General features: G+C 44.3%; 1 protein-coding gene across 1 annotated transcript in view; it reads left to right on the top strand.

Moving 5' to 3' along the window:
- The window catches only part of LAS1L (LAS1 like ribosome biogenesis factor), a 384,388-nt gene that overhangs the window by 59,338 nt on the left and 303,311 nt on the right, over window positions 1–21,739 (top strand). The window contains exon 6 of the mRNA XM_078640120.1: window positions 11,195–11,241. Within this exon, the coding sequence (XP_078496246.1) occupies window positions 11,195–11,241 (47 nt within the window). The remainder of the gene's footprint in view (window positions 1–11,194; window positions 11,242–21,739) is intronic.

The following is a 21,739-nucleotide window of genomic DNA, read 5'->3' as shown; positions in this document are numbered from 1 at the left end:
CGCACAGCGCGAAAAAAGCCGCCGCGTGCATGCGTTTAAGGTTTGTTTGCCTTCAACCTCTTCGGCCGTTAAATGCCCTTTGTGCCTCGTTCCATCCCCTTCAGCGAGTGTCACCGAGAGCCTGGAATCCTGTGAAAGCTCTTTGTTGGAATCTTTTTCAGAATGTGGAATGTATCTCTGTTAGTGTGCATTCGTCATACGTACAGCACGTCTTCATCTAAGGTCATTAACGTGACCTTACTTTGCGTCTATGTGCGTGCTGCAATATATATATATATATTTTTTTTCTGTTTCCATTTAACTTTATTTACGATATGGAAGAAACACGGAAGCAACATTGCGTCAGTCACGTTTTGGTGCTATTTTCTTGACGTTTTCTTCTGTAATAAATAACGAACTGGGAACCTTTTCTCACTTGGAGTTCACCTGTGTTTAGCTTAAGTGACAAATTTCTACTCTTCTTTTTTGACTTTTCAGCGCATTGTACCTCATGGTGTTAGCTGGTGCTTGTCTTCCATGATTAGCACATGTAATTGGAGCTGTTGCTGTTGATCCTTCATATCATTCAGCTTGGTGACAATGATTTTTTATTTTACTTTTATTTCTGATATTCAATTTACTGTACAACATGTTCCTTAATAATTTTACTTCTGGTTTGTTTCTCACATTACTACTTTACTTATTTGTCTTCACTATTCCTTACATTATGTCTTACTCATCTAATAACGTTATGCAACCACCACCTTTTTTACAGAACCCAGGTAAACCGCTCACTCCTTGGCACAATTGGTACATAATTTTTGACAATTATTTAGAAGCAATTGATGCTACTAAATATTTTGCATCTCGGAAAAGAGCACTTTTGTGCAACCATTTAGGTAGCGCAGGTCAAGATGTGTTGGATAATTTGCCTGTCATTCCAACCCCATCTAGTGATGAAACATGGGATGTTTTTTCTGAAGCCTTAGCAAGATTAGGTAAACATTATGTAGAAGAACCATCTGTCATGGTTGAGCGTCATATGTTCTTTAAACGTAAACAAACACAAGATGAATCGATTGAAGATTATTTAGCTGTCTCGCATGTTTTGGCAGCTAAACGTCAATTTGGCACTTATTTAGACACATCTTTGCGTGACCAATTCGTTTTTAATTGTTATAACAAAAAGATACAAGAATGTATCTTGACATGCAAGAATCCTTCCCTTGAGGATGTAATGGATATCGCTAGAGGCATTAAACGTTCTGTTTCGTCGAAAATTTTAACTCCGGATTCTGTGAGTAATGCTTCTTGGAGTACAGAAGTTATGCATGTTGCTTCTAATGCAAATTCTAATGAACCGGATGTTAATGTTGTATCCACAAAACCTAAACCAAGCATTAATGCTGAGAAAAAAAGTTCTTGTTCTAGATGTGGATCTAGGTATAATTTAGGAAACAATATGAATTGTCCTGCACAAGGTAAGAGGTGCAATACGTGTAAAAAAATTGGCCACTTTTATACAGTTTGCAGATCAATTAAATATAAGAGAAAAGTTAATTTCATCATTGTTGAAGAAGATGATGTGTCAAGCCATGAGTAATACGTTATCTACCATTGAGATTAACACTTTACATGGTGACACCAAAAGATATAAGGGTCCTTTATGTAATGTACAAATAGGACCTTTTGATATCAACATCATGGCTGATTCAGGTTCCCCAATCACAATACTAGATGAAAAGACTTTAAAAAAAAATTGGTCTTCAATGGTCGTGACATTTTGGGGTGGCAAGACCAAGTAAATTTAGGGATTATTTTAAGACCTCGTCATTCTGAACTGGTTACCTTAGGAGATCTTCCAATGTTATCTGTTGTACAAGAACCTGCAAATGTTCTCCAATCTAGTGTGGATTCTGTTATGGAGAATTTATTCTCAAAATATTCAAGTGTATTTTCTGACAAAGTAGGCTTGGTCAAAGGTTTTTGACACTTTATTAAACTAAAAAAAATGCTGTTCCAGTTGTTCAAAAATGCAGACCTGTTCACTTGTCTGCTAGAGATGATTTAAAAAAAATGCTTGATGATTTATGTTTACAAGGTATTATAACACCTGTAGAATCAGCTGAATGGGTTTCCGCTGCGGTTGTTGCACGCAAAAGTTCAGGTGAGATCCATTTATGTGCGGATTTAAGAGTGCTTAACCGCAATATAGTTGTGGACTGCCATCCCCTACCCAGAATTCAAGAAATGCTGGCTAATCTGAGTGGTAGCAAGTATTTACCACAATTGATCTTCTAGTGAGGGCTGGGCCTTGTTTGCGCACATTGCTATGTTACCATAGGCTTATTAGAAGGTTAAACGCCATTTTACCTTGTGCTGCGTTTTGCACAAGACACTGCATATAGCTGTTGTAAGTTAGGCTGTGTGAATTATTTCACATGAGAATGGCTTGTTTTCGGCAACCCTAGACTTACATTGCGACCCTAGTCTGCACAGTGAGTGCTAAAGCCTCCAAGGTGATCATAACAAGGTAGCTGTTGTTCGGGCTGATCGGCTCACGTTTTAGACATAACATACATGCACCTGCAGCCTACTGAGATTCTGGCGCCTTTAATATTGCACTGTAGGCATGATTTTTTGGGCACTTGGAAGAATTCCGTTTCCAGAGAGACTGAGCGCTTTTGCAGATCCTGATGTGATTCACTCCTGCTGATCTTAGAGGTATGGGGTCCCCCACACAAGCCTAAGAGACCTTCTATATTTTATAAAAATGAGTTCCTATCTAGGGAGGGTGATTTACTAGGCGCTATAAGACCTGTTCTCACCATCATTGTAATATGTGCTTTATGGAATTGTAATAATGCTGATCATATTATTTCTAATCATATGTCTGCTTGTGTTAGCAAAGATACTGCATCTTAGAGCACGTCGTTAAAATAAAATGTGTAACCTTTCCCGTGTCTCTTTTACTATTGTTGTGGGGGTAAAAAAGGTGAGGGCAGACTGTCTATCACGTATTCCTCTGAAATGTACTGAGATGGATGTTCCTGTTAAGGACGATGATTGTGATGTTGTTTTCACCATAAATGATTTGAAACAGAATAGTTTGTTATCTGAAAACGAATGGGTTGAATGGGATGGAAAAGATCTTTAGCTTCAAAGAGTGAAGAGGTTTTTAGTCCATGGTTTACCGTGTGATGGTAGCATGTCTATTCAAGACCAATGTTTTGCGCAAGTTGCTGCAGAATTATGTATTATTAATGATGTTTTCGTTCGGGTAGACAAATTAGTGCTACCTTAGTGTTTAAGGAGCAAAATCATTCATCTTGCTCATGAGGGACATTTAGGAATTTCTAGCAGTGTTCGCAAGGGCAAGGATGTATACTGGTGGCCAGGTATTGATGGTCAAGTTAAGTCATTTGTGAATAATTGTCCCGAATGTTTATGTTCTGTTAAACATTAGCGCACATCCACCACTCCTTTGTGTCCAGTAGTATGGCCAAAAGGTCCTTGGCAGAAGTTAGGATTGGATTTTTCTGGTCACTTAAACCTACTAGGGAGTGATAGTAAGTTTCTAATTGTACTTATTGATTATTTTTCGAAGTGGCTGTACTTTTTTCTTTTGTGAGTAATTCAGATTCAAAGTCAGTTATTTTGTTTCTACAACATCTATTTTTAATAGAAGGTCTGCCTGCAGAAATTGTGACTGATAATGGCACTCATTTTACATCGAAGGAATTTGAACATTTTATTGAGGATGTTTCTATTAAGCATAGTCTGTATAGTCCAGCTTCAAATAGCTTTTAGAGAGAGCAAACAAGATGTTGAAAGGAGGAGTCCAAACAGCTGTGGCGAACAGTTTGGATGTGTTCAAATATGTAAGTCAAAAGGTTTGGAATTACAATACTACTTCCCATTCGACCACTGATGTGTCCCCGCATGTGTTTTTGAGGGGGAGGAAACCGATTTCCCTGCTTAGTCCATCGTGGCTCAAGGACAAAGTTGGAGGTACAAATGCTCACGCTGTGGAGTTCTATAAGGTCAGGGAACATGTGAAAGAAAAACAAAGATTGTATAAGGAGAATTATGACAAGAGAAATCAGGTTAAAGTAACTTCTTTGTTTCCAGGTGATTTTGTTCTTATTAAAAAACCTATTAAGGTTATAAAAGGTCAATCTAGGTATTCCAAATCTGTTAGAATTGTTAAAATATCCAAAATGGCGGTTGTTACAGAATCGCGGATGGTGGAATCGTAATGCTGTAATAAAACTTACAGAAGAACAAGCAAAAATAATATGTAGGAGAGTCCAAACTCAAACTGATTCCAACTAGTTTGATCTGGGTGATTACTACAAAGAAGGCTGGGCTGTTCTTCAAATGGGCGAATGTACGTGTCACATTAGTGTCTGGATACTGTTGGTCTCAATGAGTCCTACAGTTGGGCATCCATTTTGTTGGATGTAATGCCCTCACACACCCTTTCAGGTGTCATGCTTCATCATCTGGGCTGCTCCTCGTTGGGTCGGCGGTGGAATACCCAACGGGCAACGCCTCAAAGAGGGGCACTTTGGCGGAGATCTTTTATCCAACTGCCGTAAGGTGAAGTGCGGGTGTGGGCCAGAAGAGCGTAGACGTATATGTGAGTTAAAATAAAGCTAGGAGTACCAGTATCCAGTTTATTCTGGGGGTCCCCTGCTTTAATTAAAATGAAAAACTAGCCGGTACTCGTTGGAATTCAATATTTCCTATATGAGTCTCGGTTAGTGTGTGATCTAAACGGTCGACATGTTTCTCGCGTGTGTACAATGACTCGCGATTCTTCAGGACCTCAGTAAAGAAAATTATCTTTAGTGGGAGACTGTCTACGTTTACAGGATCTACCGGAGTATCTGGTGTACTATTCTAAAAATCTCACAAAAAGAAAATGTGCTTCATGTGGTAATGTACCTGTGTTGCGCTGAGTCTGCCTAAAATGGGAGACAAAAAAGCATGTCACAACAGGTATATGGTTACACACAGAAGAAATGGTGACCTAGTACATTCCATGCGTCATGCTAGACAAGGTGAAGCTAGCATATGGGTTAAAACCAATTAAAACCAGTGTGGATACTATTCCTCAGTGAGCAAGGTGGTGAGCAAGCCCCTGTGGAAAAAACACGACACTAACAACAGCAATATAGTAGGTGGTTTGAACACCGGACTCACCTAATCTGTTAAGTATACAGGCAACAACAGTACCCGGCGGACTGTACATCGGGTTCAGACATCGAAAGTATGGCTGGATATAGAAGGATTGTTTGTAAAAAGGGTGTTGACCATTGAGGTATTATCAGGGCGCCGGCTTAGTAATTAATTAAAATCATGGATGATACTCTATTTCACCATGAAGGAGTTAAACTAAACAATTTGTTTGTATGTTGTTAATTAAAGGTGTAATTGATATGTAGTTTTATGTCATATCTATTGATCGATGGTTTGATCAATTGACGCTCTGGAAATGGTGAATATTATTTATTTACATTTGCGCCCCTAAATGTCAGAGTGATGAGTAGTTCTAGGTTGAAGACTGCCCCTAAACAACTCCCATACTGATATAGTTTGTAAAATACTGCTGCCGTATCCTGAGTATTCGATATCCCCCCAGTAGTGTTTAATCCAGGGTGGTGTAGAATCAGGACTGTTCCTTCTCTGTGAAGAAAAGTCGGGGGCTGAGCGGGGAATGCTCCGTGGCTGTAAAGTCTATGCTTCTTGCCCCTGACAGTCGCCCTGCTTGTGTGAACCTACACCTTCGCCTCTCGCCGTTAACAACTGCGGGGGGCTTATATGTGGTATGTACCGATCAAAAAGCGGGAACCGTAGTTATAAACCATGCCCGTAATCAATTAAGGTACATTCGCCCTGCTTGCGTGAGCCTACAACTTTACCTCTCGCCGTTAAGTGCAGGGGGCTAGACGTCTTGGGATTCGCTTCAAGGACCAACCACCTTAAGGAATCAGCCGTGTGGTTGTGTTCTAAGTAGTGTTTGCACATTTTTGTGTTATTCTTCTTGCAACGGAAGTTGCTCTAGTGTTCAGAAATGCGTGTCTTAATAGGGCGAGTTGTCATTCCCACATAGTATAATTCACAAGGGCAAATCAAGAGGTAAATGCAATTCGTGCTGTTGCAATTTGTGTGACCCCTCATTTCCCAGATGAAGGAGTTCTTTCAACCTGATTGTTTTGTGTGTGGTTGTGAAAGAACAAGCGCTGCACATGCCACAGGGGGTAGTGTCCCTTAACTGTGGGCAATTGCCATAGGGTGGTCTGACCCCCTGATGGTTTTTTCTTTTGCCTAGTCTGGATCAGGATGTCCTTAATGTTCTTAGATCGTTTAAATGCGAGCCGGGGTGGTTCAAGATCAAGGACTCCTGTGTTTAGGATCTGCCAATGTCGTTTGAGAATTTTTTTCAGTTCATTCGAGGCCGGTGTGAACGTGGTCACACACGTCATCGGTTCATTGTCCATGGGATTCTTAATACTACGTTCTAAGAGGCTCTCGCTGTGATTGTGCTGTGCTCTTTTCCTAGCTCGAGCCACTTCTCTTCGAGGGTAACCTCTGTCAGTCAGGTTTCTGGAGAGGATTGTAGGAGTTTTGTAACTCCATATTGCTGCTGGGTGATCTCACTCATAAGCATAATAATCTTGATGACTCGTTCTTCTCATTCTTTAGGGAATAGAGGGGAAGGTGATGCTATTTCTGTTCCCAGCTGCACGGATGATAATGCTAATCCTGATAATATTAGAGGACTAGCAGCCTGTCCCGACGTTGTCCGGGAGCAATTAGGCTTCAGGGCCCCCGCCCGCCCCGACGTTGTCCGTGTGTCCCCCGGAGCCTTCCTCCATATATTGCAGTATTATACCTCTATGTTTACTTAGTACGCTTTTGTAACCTGCACACGTAACTTCTTCCTCCTGTAATGCACCGTTTGGCTCACTTTTTTAATGCTTGGTTTGCTTCCTCTTGCTACCTGCACACGTCACTTTTTCCTCCTATACCTCTGTTTACTTTCTACGCTTTTGTAACCTGCACACGTAACTTTTTCCTCCTGTAATGCACCGTTTGGCTCACTTTTTTAATGCTTGGTTTGCTTCCTCTTGCTACCTGCACACGTCACTTTTTTCTCCTATACCTCTGTTTACTTTCTACGCTTTTGTAACCTGCACACGTAAATTTTTCATCCTGTAATGCACCGTTTGGCTCACTTTTGTAATGCTCCGTTTTGTTTCCTCTTGCTCACGATTTTCATTTTTGCTTAATTTTTCCGCCGCTCACCGCTCCTAAATAAATAAATAAATAACCTACCCCATCCGCCGCTCACTGCTCCTCCCCGCCTGTCCGCCGCTCCTCCCCGCCTGTCCGCCGCTCCTCGCCGCCTGTCCGCCGCTCCTCCCCGCCTGTCCGCCGCTCCTCACCGCCTGTCCGCCGCTCCTCACTGCTCTCCCCGCGCCATGTCCGCCGGTCCTCCTCGCGCTCCTGGACGCCGCTCCTCCCCACGTCGGGCACGCACGTTGCGGCCGGCGCTTCTTCCAAGGGACTACGTTTTTTTTTGGTACATTTTTTAAATAACGTATATTTATTACCTTTATATAGCCTATGTCCATCTGCACACCCGGACGATTACAACGATGTATCGGGTGTGTGGATTGGCACTGTGGTTCCCGAGTTTACCCGCCTCAAAAGTTCAAAGTTCTTCCTTTATAATAGTAGTATAGATCTAGGGATAGTAAACAAGTAAACAAGTTCTCGAATTAGTCAGTCCTTTTCGTACTAAGGATTTTGTGTATTATTAATGTTGTTTAATTGATTTTACTTTTTCATTTTTGTTATGTTTATTATAGGAGGAGGGTTGTATAGAGTGTGGTATTTAATTGTTTTATGTTTGTACCTTTAAAAAGTGGTAATAAGAATGTAATGTAGACCGGATTCTGTAATCCAGAATGTTTGTAATGCATGATTCATTCTGTGCCAGACTATTACTGGATCTGTTGTGGGTCTCTGCTGTGGAAATAAACCTGTAATCTCAACTTTACAATATTTGAAGCCTTTGCCTTGCAAATTCTTGAAAGGACATTCCACATCCTCCCAGTGCAAATAGTTCAATCCTGTCCCCCTCACCCCCCCATCCTTCCTTGGCTGTCCTTGCCCCTCTCCCTACCCTCCTAAGGAAGGCAGAGGGTCAGACTCCTCTGTTCCATCAGATCATTAACAGCTGGACCAGGTGGTAGGATATCCCTCCCTGCTTCACTTCACTCCTACATCAGTGCAGGATTTGCCCCAGTGCTGTTTTCAGCTGGAACCACTTTTTAGGTACTATGAGTACAGCTCTAAATACTTCAAACTCTACTTCTTCGGTGCTGTTGTAGCTTCCACCAACCCTGCCAGCTCATGCCCACACCAATGCAGTTACTGCTGACCGTGGTGCAGTTTTCGCAAACACCTCTGCAGCTTCTTACAACCAGCCCCAGGTCTGATGGAATTACTGGTCCAGCTTCCAATCCTGGATCTACTCCATACCATGCTCCGGCTGTAGATCGCTGTGTTCTGACAGTAATTGTAGGTCTCTCAAAGGCATCACAGGTTTAGGGCCTCCTTATGAGTGCCTTGATGTCTTTTGTAATAATTATCTCACACAATAAAATTTTAAACTGAGTTGTTCAAATTTAAAGTGGAACATTGGTATGTTGAGAATTCCATTGAAGACAATGGAGTAGCTCCCGGCTTATAATGGCTGGTATGTGTCCAGAGCTCCAGCATTCCAATGTTTTTCTTTCTGTTTCTTCCTTTTTAATTTAGAAAATTCTACCCTTAGTAGGTGGAATGTTCTAATAGCCGGTTGTTAAAGGTCGTCTCCCTCATTATAGGCCCTTGTCTGCGGCTCTGACCTATATCTTTAGCTCAGGGCCTTTAACAACCGGTATAACCCTCAGGAGAGGACTACAAGGCATTAATGTGCATTAATTATCACTTTTTACAAGTTTTGCCTTAGAATTGAGCCTAACTTGGTTTTTGTTGCTTAGTGCACCAGAACCTGCATGTTCTGGTATTTTCTAGGCTTATTTTCCCTGATTCATTTTTACACATTTGACCTGCTCAAATATATCCGGCAATGCAGATGTTATCATACCTGGTATTTACTGAGTTCGATAAAATCCCCACAACTCATAATTCTTATATATGTAGTAACAGAACACTTTAGAATTATACAGTTGTTCAGGTAATGAGGCCCTTAGTTTCCAAACGCCCCCCAAAAGTCTGTAGCGGTGATGTACACACTTCCATGATGGATAAGGCATCATCCTCGCACATGAGTCAGGAGGCCAAGTGTCTCTAGACATACAAGAAGAAAGTGTACCAGTTATGTGGTCCTTCTCAGGCAGGCATATGCCATGATGGCTAACTACTGACTGTGTCTGTAGCCTAAGACTGATGAGTACAGCTCTTTTCTCCCAGACTTTGTACAGGGTGATGAGATTGTGCTTTACCTCGACAAGAAGGCTGAAAAACAGAAACTGAGGATGTCGCATGACCTTATCGAAACTGCTCTCTGGCCCATTTAACCCATTATGTACAAGCAGTGGCCGTCATGGTTTCGGTTTGTGGACCATATTCCAAAGTCCCAGGTAAAAGTAATCAACTTCACTGCCTGCATTTTGTTTTCACTAGATTGTTGTTCGAGCTAATCGCATCCTTTGACCTAAAACTCTTTTAATGGAACACAGCCTTCTTATAGGCCATTACATTGGCCATGAAAATAGATGCACTCCAAGCCCTTTGCAACTCAGAATTTTGCCAAGGAACAGGGAGATTCTCTAGGCGTATCCTTCCACCATTCAAACATGAGTACCATCTGAATGAGGACATTTTTCTTCCAACATTCTTCTCGGATCCAAATCCAACATTCTTCTCGGATCCAAATCCAACATTCTTCTCAGATCCAAATCCTGACTAATTTTGGCATTGCTTTTAGACTTTTATCTGGAATGAATGGGATCTACGGTCATCAAACTAGTTGTGCTACTTTTGCTGTCAACTCTGATGGCTTAGCAGCGCCAGTAAGACCACCACTGTCAGTGAAATACCATCATGCATCATCCATTACTATACATTAGTGTTGAGGCACTTTCTACTAGGTCTGAGTCAGCCCCTGGAGTGGTATCCAGTAGCGCTAGGTGAGACAACAAATTAACCAGGAGAGTAGAGCCAAGGGTATGGCTTGGCTGTAAGAGCCCGTGCACAAACTGAACCATGAAAATGTTTGGCACACGATTTGTGCACCAAACATCATTTAAACAACATGTCAAAGTCGCCTCAATATTAAAAGAAGTGATTCTATCACTCGAATTACTGTGAAATTAGTGAAGTAAGAGGCAAGTTAGTTGTCATCTATACCCTATGTACATGGATCAACATTATAATGTATTAGATGAAAACCAAGAGAGAGATTTGCCTTGGGTTGCACAATTTGGTAAAGCAGTTAAGTTTGATCACTGGTTTCTTGTTTTCACATTCTCTAATTCAGCCACTAGACGAGTATCTCTTTCTCTCTCCTGTTTAACATAAAAGAATATTGATTTGCCTTAAACTAGTGCCACATGAGTTTATACTGTGGGAGGCAGGCAAAAGCCACATATAATAATAGCATCAAACCAAATTTTGACGTTTATAAGGAAGACTTTTTTCATAAAGAAGAAAATCTGTTGAAGGATGTTTGCAATGTAGTCTACAACATAAACTGTTTTTATTCCAGTAATTTGAATATTGAAGCCTAACCATGTATTTTATTGTCAAGAAAGAGTATGAAGGCAACTAAAACCTTGAACTTCTGGGAAGGAACTCCTTGGTTGTTTGAGCTCTACGGGACCCATATACATTTATTTTTAAACAGGTTGGGGAATCTGGCGTTTAATAGTAGAACTGTATTGTTTCCTGAAGTCTTCTATGTTTTCCTGAGGGCTGTGAAGAAGCATAGCAGCCCTGGCATGTAAAGAAATGGGTCTGGTTAGACAGATCCTCAACAACTCTGCTTCACTGTGCCATAAAAAGGGCATGCAACAAGAATAATTTGGGCTTCACTTTCTCTTGAGTTATTATTGAGTTATTATCTTTGTGGCTTGTGTTACTGATCATTCAACGAAATCTGCTAACTACACATCTGTTTGTTTTTTTCATTTAGAAAACGTGAAGCATGTTTTATCGTCTTACATAAAGTATCAGTACAAGGTAAGTGTATAACACAAAACATCATTTCTGCATCTCGTACACCTCATCTGTATCAGATATGTGTATCATCCCTTGTTTCAATATTTTCACCCAGCCTATTTTGTTGTGGCTACAATAATTTGTAGCTGCGTAGATGTGTGTTTTTAGTTTTTGACATGCACACAGGTTGTTAATGTGCATCCACACTATTTGTAGCCTATGCCTTACCTCTTTTGCCTGCTCATGCCACAGAGGTGTGACCTTGAGTAAGCAGTGCTAGGTGCCAGTGGGTGACGCTTATGGTAATCGTAGCTATTCCAAAACATCACAGTGAACTAGCTTCATTCATATGACACAGATTAACTCGGCAACTAAAGCAGATGCATGATATTATCATTTAAGCATTTGATTGAGTCACAGTAAAAGACAGGCCTATTATAGCCACCGAGGTGCATGCGCTGGTAACAAACTAGCAGAAGGGTTCTAGGTCCAATATTAAATATTTTTTGCAAAAAAAAAAAAAGTATTGTTATTAATAAGTTTGCTTTCTGGTCATTATCATACTTGGCTGTACTGTGGTTTACTGTTCACTTCTGAACATGCACTGGTGGTGTATTAACTGTACACTAGTTGTTGCATGTAATGTGGCCACATTTTTCAAGAGAGAGACCATTCTATAAATCTGTTAAATACATAGAAGTTTACTATATCAAGTTGTTTGCTCCTTTGTGGCATAAACACAACTAGGATTTGAAGGCACACAAGACCAACATATCGTACTAATCCTCTTAACACCACCGATTTATTCACAACCCATCTAGCTCCTATTCCATGCGCAAAAAATCTGCACAAATAATGAAGCTACATTAATGGATTTCTACTTACAAGATTAGCATATACAAATAATTGCAATCATATTCTCTCAGATAATCAAAACATTGAATCAAAAGCATTGTCACTGAAGCAATTTCTATGTTCAGTAATTAAAATCCTCACTATTTATTGAAAACTACTCAAGCGTTGTGGGTGTCAAGCATTGATCCTAATTGATACACCGATTCTTGATTTCATCACACATGCACAAATACTGTGGAAGTTCAAAGCATTCTTTCTCCCTCTAATGTTGGCTAGTAAATACGTTTCGGGTTGCTTGTCGTTGGCAACTTCCTTCATCAGGTTATCTTCTGGTCTCACTAACGTTGTATGAACATGCAGGATTTTATTTTATATTTTGCATAGTGTTTGGGGAATTTATAGTTATTTGGTCATTGGAAAGTGTTGAATTCAATGTTATTTGATCTTATTTATTGTGGTTGTTGCATGTTCTGTTTGTTTAGTGAATGGTTGTGAGTTTGTTGTTAATTCTGAAACGCGGAGTGGTGATCTTAAGGCTTGGTGTCTTTGTAGATGATGTTTCAGTGTTCTGGGAACAGTTACTGGTAGTAGTGTGCTTACAATAAAAAAATATTCCAGTTTGCACCTCGCTCAGGCTTGTTGTTGCAGTTTATTTATATTTTGTCAATTTGAATCCACTACAAACCACTTTCTTTCCATAATGGTCCTGTTGAAGTGTCCCATCGCATACACTCAACTTCCAGATCCAATCCTCTTTTTCAAGAACATTGTAAACTGCATTTCATTTCAATTGTCCCATGGCTCACTTACCCTACTTTTTGTTTACTCCTGCTCTGTGTTCCTGTCTTTGGTGCTGACTCCCCATGCCCAACTAATACGGAATTGCTACTTCATGATTCACAACATTTTCAGGCTGCAACTTTTACGTTGCTTTAATACACATGTCCCCGCATCCTAGCAGGTTAACTGTTGCATTCTACTGGATACAGATCTTCTAAGTGAGAACATTCATGAAGCATGTTAGAAAGTATTATGCAGGCCACCTAAGTGCTTACTCAGTAGTAAATTGTGAAAGCCTGGTGACTACATTCACAAGTCCACTTTCTGTGATTGCTCTTCGTGGGTTTTGCAGTCAGGTTTTAGAATAGCATGAATAATCTCCACCACGATAAGTCTAAGCTAGCAAAATAAATCCTAGGCAAAGCAAATATTTGGTGCGGACACCACAAAAGTGCCTGTGCTGTTAAGAATTGCCATTTCCAGAGTCTGTCGTGTAAAACCATTGTAAACAAGGCCCAGTTTTGCCACTGTCTTAATATCCCTTTTGAAATTGGACATAGGACACGCTCCAAGTGTCCTTTGCAGTGTTGCTGGACCACTTTTCAGAGTGGGGGTGCTGCCGTCGATGTTACATCACTGAAGTCATAGGGATTGTGAAAAATCCAAGTGTCACACAATCTCTAAATGTAGCAAATGAGTCACACACATTCATCAGGAGAGTGGTACGGGTGTGGTATGTAGCCGGTGTGCTTTTACGAGCATACTTTCGCAAATATATCCTAAAGCTTAGTGTTGTAGCAAACTTTCATTTCAGACCACACAATTTCGCTTGAAAGGGCCAATAAGTTTGCAGAGACATAAAGTCTTACTGATAAAACTATAAAAGGCACAAACAATAGATGATGTGTGGGGGTTTCATGTAGTATTTTTCCTTTGTGCATCACAGAGTAGAGAGTCTTGATTTGTTGTGTACAGTTCATTTACAGGTATTTAAATGTTGCTGTTAAATATAGACATCCTACAGCCTTCTCTTTCACTCACCTACCCCCCATTTATGCCAGGCAATATTTCTCACATAGTTCAGATTACAAAATCGTACAAAACTGCAGTTGGAGGGGGCGTGGCTAACCACTAAGCATGGCGCACGTATCCTAGCCGAGCTCCGGACCGGGGCCCCTTGTCCTGACAATATATATGCGGATCCGATGTCATTGGGTCTTTGCTGGCTGATCCCGGGTAACTTAAGGCGACACCCGGCAGCGGGAGGGGAAAAAAAAAACAGGCGGAATCCAAACAGAAACTGAGAATCGAACGGCTTTCCCTGTGCCTCGGCCTGAATCAAAAGAAAGGCAGAGGCCGCACTATGCAGCACGGTGCCGGAGGCGACTCAAGGATGACGGATATACAGAGGAGTCAGAAAAGTCCTGCGGAGATCAGCCAGCTCTGATTGTGATCAACCGGAGACACCGCCTTGACCGCCACAGACTAGTGACACGGACTGGTGTGGAGGAGGAGTCTCAGACGAGGTATGCTGGGCAGATAATGGCGGAGGCTGTACTACGCAGAACTTCATCGGAGGTGGCTGCAGCTGAAACAAAGGTGCTGGGCAGCCGTGGCGTACCTGCAGGGCATTCTGACCTTAACCCGGGTTTGAGAGACCAACACTTCCTCCGCTGGCGGCTAGAGACCCCAACCGGCTGAGTCAAAGAGCCCCGGATTGCGGATTGCTACGCGGGGAGGAGATCGGGGATAACACGAGTCTCAGTACAAACACTGCCGGCCACAAGGACAAACTAAGATGGCTGACACGGATGCCCCCTCTAGTATTTTTATACGCTAGTGCCTCCCTCCGGCTGCATACCAGGACCGGAGTAGTCGATCTGAGGAGATGCACAATCCAGCATGGAGAAGAAATAACCGTGGCTGAATATGCAGAGGCTCTTAGGGGCTTCTAATCAACTCTAATTGCCCGCAAAACAGACAGACATTGGTCCTGGATTTCAACAAAAACACTGTGTCGTTCATATGCCCACTGTTAAGAGACCTGTCCGGATGCTTGAACACCCTGGACAGCTGATATAGAGCCAAACAGTGAGTACAGGGACAGTGCACATCACTCATCCAGAACTCTGGGATTGGGGCTCAAGGTTTGGTGTGTTTTTCCAGCATTGTGGGGATTTGTTGGTGCTGCAACGGAAACATGCATGGAGTGCTATTGAGGGAAGCCTAACTCAGATTTTTATAACGTACTGCTGCCTTGGATAGGGTGGACTTTACTTGAACTGCCTAAAAGCACTGATACAATACGGCACGTAGTGCGCAACTCTACCGATTTTATATAATGGGACGTACGAGAGAGAAACAGACTGACCCACTAGCGTCAGGAAAGCACGACCATGCAGAGCAGGAAGATGCAAATAGTGCCTCAGACCGAGATTATATACCCCCGACTAATGTGGATACTCAAGCTGTTAATTAGACCTGATCTTTCAGGAAGTGCTTGACTCCCGACAAGCAATTGAACAGCAAGTGAGTGCACTTGCGACTGGACTCAAGCTTATCCAATCACAATTAACTGGCAGATACGGTCCGCAACAACAAGTTACTCCTCGCAGAGATTTTACCTCAACAAAAGAACCATTCTGAACAGATTCAACACTTACGACAGGAGCTCTCTGACCTACATGACAGAGTGGATGATGCTGAAGTAAGAGCCTGTCGCAACAATATCCGAATTGTAGGATTACCGGAACGGAGTGAAGGATCCAACCTTACCCGATATATAGAACAATGGATTGGGGATGTGATCGCACCGGAAGGCCTTACTGAGCTCTTCAGTGTGGAGAGAGCACACTTGATACCAGCCCGACCTCCTCCCCCAGGCGCGCCACCTAGGCCAATGATAGCGCGCATTCTGAATTTTAAAGATCGTGACACCCTACTTCGTACTACCCGCGAAAAAGACCCAATACAATTCGAGAACAAAAGAGTATCACTATACCCAGATTTTACTTTGACGGTACAAAAACTTAGAGCATCATTTCAGGAAGTTAAAACGCAGCTCAGAGGCCACAATATAAAATATGCTCTCCTTTTTAGGTCTTGGCCTGCGTAGGCTGCGCTTGCGCAGTCTCGCTGGGCAAGAAATTATGTCTTAGAGTAGGGAGGTAAACGAGCCAGCTCTTCTCCATTGGCTGGCTTCCTAAACGGCGGCCAGCCATTGGAGAAGAGCTCTGCCTGTCACTCTAAGCCCCGTCCGTTTCGGATTGAGGGGCGTGCTTTTGCTGTCCTTTCTATCCGTGACGTCATCCGTCACTCAACAAAAAACACGCCCCCCAGTCTGAAAAGGACGGGGCTTAGAGATGGTGAGCGCTTGTTCCTGGTATACTGTTTCTCGTCGGTGCCGTTTCCCACTCGCTATCTCTCCCGTCATTGAGAGCTGAGGGGAGGGTCTCGGCAGACTCTCTGCTGCTGCTGTTACCTTGGCAATGAAGCGCTTGCCACAGATCGCATTATGTATTTAGACTCCCGATTCTACAGGTATTGAATCACTAAGTCAGCCTTTCGTAGTCTGACGCCGTGCAGCGATTACAATCACTGAACTGGAGGAAAGGTTTGAAAGGCAAAGGTCACCACACCTACTTACTTTCAGCAAACAAATTAAACAAAAGTTATGCAATGAAAGGAAAACAAGCATTTGCAATGCAATAGGTCTCGCATTAGCAAAGTTTGAAGTTGTTGGTATTGTAAATGGCATTGTTTTTTATCTATTTGTGTTTTAAAAGCGTCCGTGGTGCATTATTTATTCTAGTGTTATGTAGCACTCTGTTCCAACGTTTTAGACGTCAAAGCGCTAAAAGTAACATCTGTTACAGAAAACAGCACGTTGCTTTAGTAACTGGGTTTTAATAATGTAATGCATAAACGTCTGTATTGTAGAAAAAAAGGCCACCATTGAAAATAACAATGCCTTTTATGTTTTTTTTTCTTTACACATAACAGCAGCCAGGGGTGCCCTGTAGGGTTGTGTGCACACCTGCTTATCGCGTGGGCAGTGGGACGGGTGTGGCGGGCAGTGAGACGGGTGTGGCGGGCAGTGAGACGGGTGTGGCGGGCAGTGAGACGGGTGTGGCGGGCAGTGAGACGGGTGTGGCGGGCAGTGAGACGGGTGTGGGGGCAGTGAGACGGGTGTGGGGGCAGTTAGACGGGTGTGGGGGCCGTGAGACGGGTGTGGGGCAGTGGGACGAGTGTGGGGCACTGTTGGGGTGTGTGGGCAGTGGGACGGGTGTGTGAGCAGTGAAACGGGTGTGAGGACAGTGGGACGGGTGTGGGGCTGAGGGACAAGTGTGGGGCAGTGTTCGGGTGTGTGGGCATTGAGATGGGTGTGTGGGCACTGTTCTGGTGTGTGGGCAGTGGGATAGGTGTGTGGGCAGTGGGATGGGTGTGTGGGCAGTGAGACTGGTGCAAGGACAGTGGGACGGGTGTGGGGCTGAGGGACATGTGTGGGTCAGTGTTCGGGTGTGTGGGCAGTGAGATGGGTGTGTGGTCACTGTTCGGGTGTGAGGCAGTGGGACGGGTGTGTGGGCATTGAGACTGGTGTGTGGGCAGTGAGACGGGTGTGTGGGCAGTGAGACGGGTGTGTGGGCAGTGAGAAGGATGCATCTAGTCACAGGTTCATGCCCAGTGGACAGTGAGAATGGTGCGTCTAGTTACAGGTGCGGGCCCATTACCGCAGCCAGCAAGGCCCTGTAGGGCCGTGTGCACACACCTGCTTATCGCATGGGTAGTGGGACGGCTGTGGGGCAGTGTTCGGGTGTGGGGCAGTGGAACTGGTGTGTTGGCTGTGAGACTGGTGTGGGGCAGTGTGGCGAATCCGAATAGTTACAGGTGCGGGCCGCATGGCACCAGTGCCCCGTTGGGATGTGTGCACACACCTGCTTATCGCATGGGCAGTGGGATGGGTGTGGGGCACTGTCCGGGTGTGTGGGCAGTGGGACGGGTGTGTGGGCAGTGGGACGGGTGTGTGGGCAGTGGGACGGGTGTGTGGGCAGTGGGACAGGTGTGGGGCAGTGGGACAGGTGTGGGGCAGTGGGACAGGTGTGGGGCAGTGGGATGGGTATGTCTGGTTACAGGTGCGGGCCCCATGACAGCAGCCAGCGGTGCCCTGTAGGGCTGTGTGCACACACTTTTTTTTATTGCATGGGCAGTGGAACGGGTGTGGGCACTGTTCGGGTGTGGGGCAGTGGGATGGCTGTGTGGGCAGTGAGGCAGGTGTGGGGCAGTAAGATGGGTGTGGGCCACTGGGACGGCTGTGTGGGCAGTGAGGCAGGTGTGTGGACAGTGAGACGGGTGTGTGGACAGTGAGACGGGTGTGTGGACAGTGAGACGGGTGTGTGGACAGTGAGACGGGTGTGTGGACAGTGAGACGGGTGTGTGGACAGTGAGACGGGTGTGTGGACAGTGAGACGGGTGTGTGGACAGTGAGACGGGTGTGGGCCAGTGAGACAGGTGTGAGCTCTATGACCGCAGCCAGCAGCACCCTGTAGGGCCGTGTGCAGTTCGTCTGCAGATATTGCGCAGCAGTCCGATGCGGTTCGGGTAGTTTCCTGTCAGTTGTGAGCAGTGCCCAGGGCGTGGCTTGCAGTGTTTTGCTCCTAGTGAAATGCTGCATTGCACAACCACGCTACCAGCCCAGTCTCGAGTGAGTGCTGCCTGACCTCAAGCCCCAGGCGGTTGTCGACTCCACCAGAGCCCTCTTATACAAGAAACATACCCGGAAAGTGCCCTCTTGCAGCCCCATTTGTGCATGCGTGGGTCCAGTGAAGTCTCAGTGCGGCCTTGTTATTTAGTAAATAAAGACTGAATGAGAGGCTGCTGGGACCAGAACAAGTGGAGCCGGGGGTGGGGAGGGCGGGGGAAGTGGGTGCGCAATACATAACCAGCAGACAACAAACAGAAGAAACTCCTAAATATGCAGTTATAGGAGGACCATAATTTAAACCTATGCGTACTTGGTTTTCACGGGCCTATAATCCAAACCTGAGAGTGACGCATGTGTAACATGCTATTTTCTGTGTGTTGCCCAAGTGTCAAAGAAATTACGTGCCTTAAATTAAACGCCCCTAAAAACACATTTACCTCCAAACATCCTGATGTGGATACAAGTATTTAGGTGCTCTGCAGTGCACAAATAATAACAATATCTAAAAACAAATTTTCTGTTCGCCACATATGGATTACAATTTTACGACCACAATGACAGGCAATCTTAGATCAAACTTGAGAATAAAAGATCAAACTTCATGAAACGGTACTCTCCAAACTGAAAGATTAACAAGCTCTTGGCATTGCTGTGGGGAGGGGGGGAGGAGAAATGCGAGACACGGCCTGGCGGCCGTGAAGTGTGAAGCAGTGGGCGGGGGAGCAAATGGTAAAAAGCACGTGCATGAGCACATGCACTCGACGAAATCCGCGATGGTTTCAAAGCTTATTTGGACCACAATACTCTCGTCTATTTATTGCAGAATAGAATAGTCGAGACCTAAAAAGGCAAGCCCTTTGACTGGATGCTTTGCAGTCAGCCGATGCCTTCTGCTGTCGGGGAAGCGTTTTCACACAGCCGGTCTATCAGACCTGTACACATGGTGTGAGAGCGCCCCTTCCAGAACAGCGATAATTGAACTGGCCGAGCAGACCGTAAGAGAGACTCCTGCCTTGAAATACCATTTGAGACCCCAGGGAGGGGGAGCAGGAGGATGGCCGACGATGCCATCGAAGTTCGATTTTAAAGGCTGTAACCCGGGACTGCAGAGACGGATGTGCTTTCTAGGACACTGGGTCATGTGTTTGGCACAAAATGAATGGCCAGGGATTACCGAGGGGGGCGAGAGGGGGTTCGTAGGCCGTATGTCACGCTGCCATGGCTGTGCCTGGGATGGCAAGGAAACGCGTAGGCGCTGTCTGTGCTGTCACAATGTAAGTGTCCATACAGGGGGGATGTCTTGCTGCCCCAGGTGTGGTAACGCTATCGGGAGACCGACTCGTTGCTACTCTCTGACAGTGGGTTGTGTTATTGATAATTATTATTTGTACATCGTATTGTAAGCATTAATGTAGCACTTTCTGTTCAGGACGACGCACTGAAGCGCTTCGTGGACGAGTGGCAGGCAACTCCGTGGGGTGCGTACAGCTTTAATCATAGCGCCTGCCTTACATAAATACACATTCTTGTAGGGGAAGATTAAGTGATTTGCCCAGAATCACAGGATGTGGACAGGACCCCGCGGCTCGAACCTTGGTTTCCAGCACCAAAGTCGTCAATCTAGCAGGCAGACCCCATCCTCTCCCCAGGTTACAAGTTACCAACAGGCTTTTAGTGGTGTAGTAGCTTTAATTGGGTTACCAAGCATTTTGAGGCGTCAGAAATAGCGTAGCCGAGTCACAAGTCTTAATTTAACAGCATAAGGCATTATGGGAATAGTAGTCCAGTTATTCAGTTGAGCCTCTTGAACGAACACCCCTGAAAACAGTCAATTGTAAAATAGAAGTCCAGGAATGGAGTATTGTATTCTCAGTGGCACATAATTCTCCGTAAACTTAAGCGGCTGCTGCAGTTACTGACTGACACAATGCATTGACATGTTTGTTGATGCAATGTAGGGCACAAGTCCTATAAAAAGAAGTGGGGGGACTGACCAAGGAAGACCATGTACAAATAACCTCATGACGTCTGTTCCGTGTGTCATGCAAATAGCGGCACAGGTACATATTTGGTGCGCTGTGGATGGATGTAGAAAAGCACTTGCATAAGATATGATGTTCTGAGAACTTTGTAGAGCTTTCCCACTACACACAGTTAGACTGCCCAGTGGGTTGAGTGCATGCTGTTGTCATCTTTGTTAAACCTGCAGGTCACAGATTCAAAAACCTACTGATTGGACATTTTCATTTGTGCTGTATAACTCGTGCATCATGTATTGCCTGCAGTGGGTCCAGTAGCGGCTTAAATAGTTTGCTATGTGATGCTTCTAAAGCGCGACATCTGGAAATGTCTTAAACTCTAAGCGCTGAAGTTTCATTTACAGATGTACACAAAACGAGGGGGGCTTGGGTTAATATGCTTGCTACATTGTTTTGAGTATCTTTTGCTGTTGTCAACACTACTGTGCTTCACAAAAGATTTCCTTGTCTGTGCTTTTCATGAACCTAGACAATATTTTCTAATGCCAAGGAGCTACTGAAACTAATGTTTCAGGAAATATTGAACTGAATATTTACGACTGGATATTTTTAAAAAACCGTAGTCTTCCCCTATCAGTCGCGTACCTTCCTGAATTCAATCAGCACTGTGTTTTCTTACAAGCAGTAAGTTGACCTCGGCGGCTTTTGCATTGATCGGAGGCCATCGCAACCGGGTTATGTGTAGAATTTTGTTTTTACAACACAGGTCTTGCTACGTCTCAAAACAAGTTAGCGAGTTGTGTTTTTTCTGGAAAGCTTGTTTCAAATGAGCACCCTGGGCCTTCAACAAAGAGGTGTGCTGTTCAGCAGCTAACAGGTGACAGGGTGAAATCTGAGTGTGTGTGCGCACGAGCGAGCATTGGAATAAAGGCTGGCCACTGTTGCCTACAGACCTACAGCTCTGTGTGTGTGGCTCTGTGTGTGTGGCTCTGTGTGTGTGGCTCTGTGTGTGTGGCTCTGTGTGTGTGGCTCTGTGTGTGTGGCTCTGTGTGTGTGGCTCTGTGTGTGTGGCTCTGTGTGTGTGGCTCTGTGTGTGTGGCTCTGTGTGTGTGGCTCTGTGTGTGTGGCTCTGTGTGTGTGGCTCTGTGTGTGTGGCTCTGTGTGTGTGGCTCTGTGTGTGTGGCTCTGTGTGTGTGTGTGTGGC

Source organism: Lissotriton helveticus, chromosome 4_2, assembly GCF_964261635.1.
Source record: "Lissotriton helveticus chromosome 4_2, aLisHel1.1, whole genome shotgun sequence".
NCBI classification, from domain to species: Eukaryota; Metazoa; Chordata; class Amphibia; order Caudata; family Salamandridae; genus Lissotriton; species Lissotriton helveticus.
Note: the sequence above shows the minus strand (reverse complement) of the source record. Positions and strands in the feature narration are given on the sequence as shown.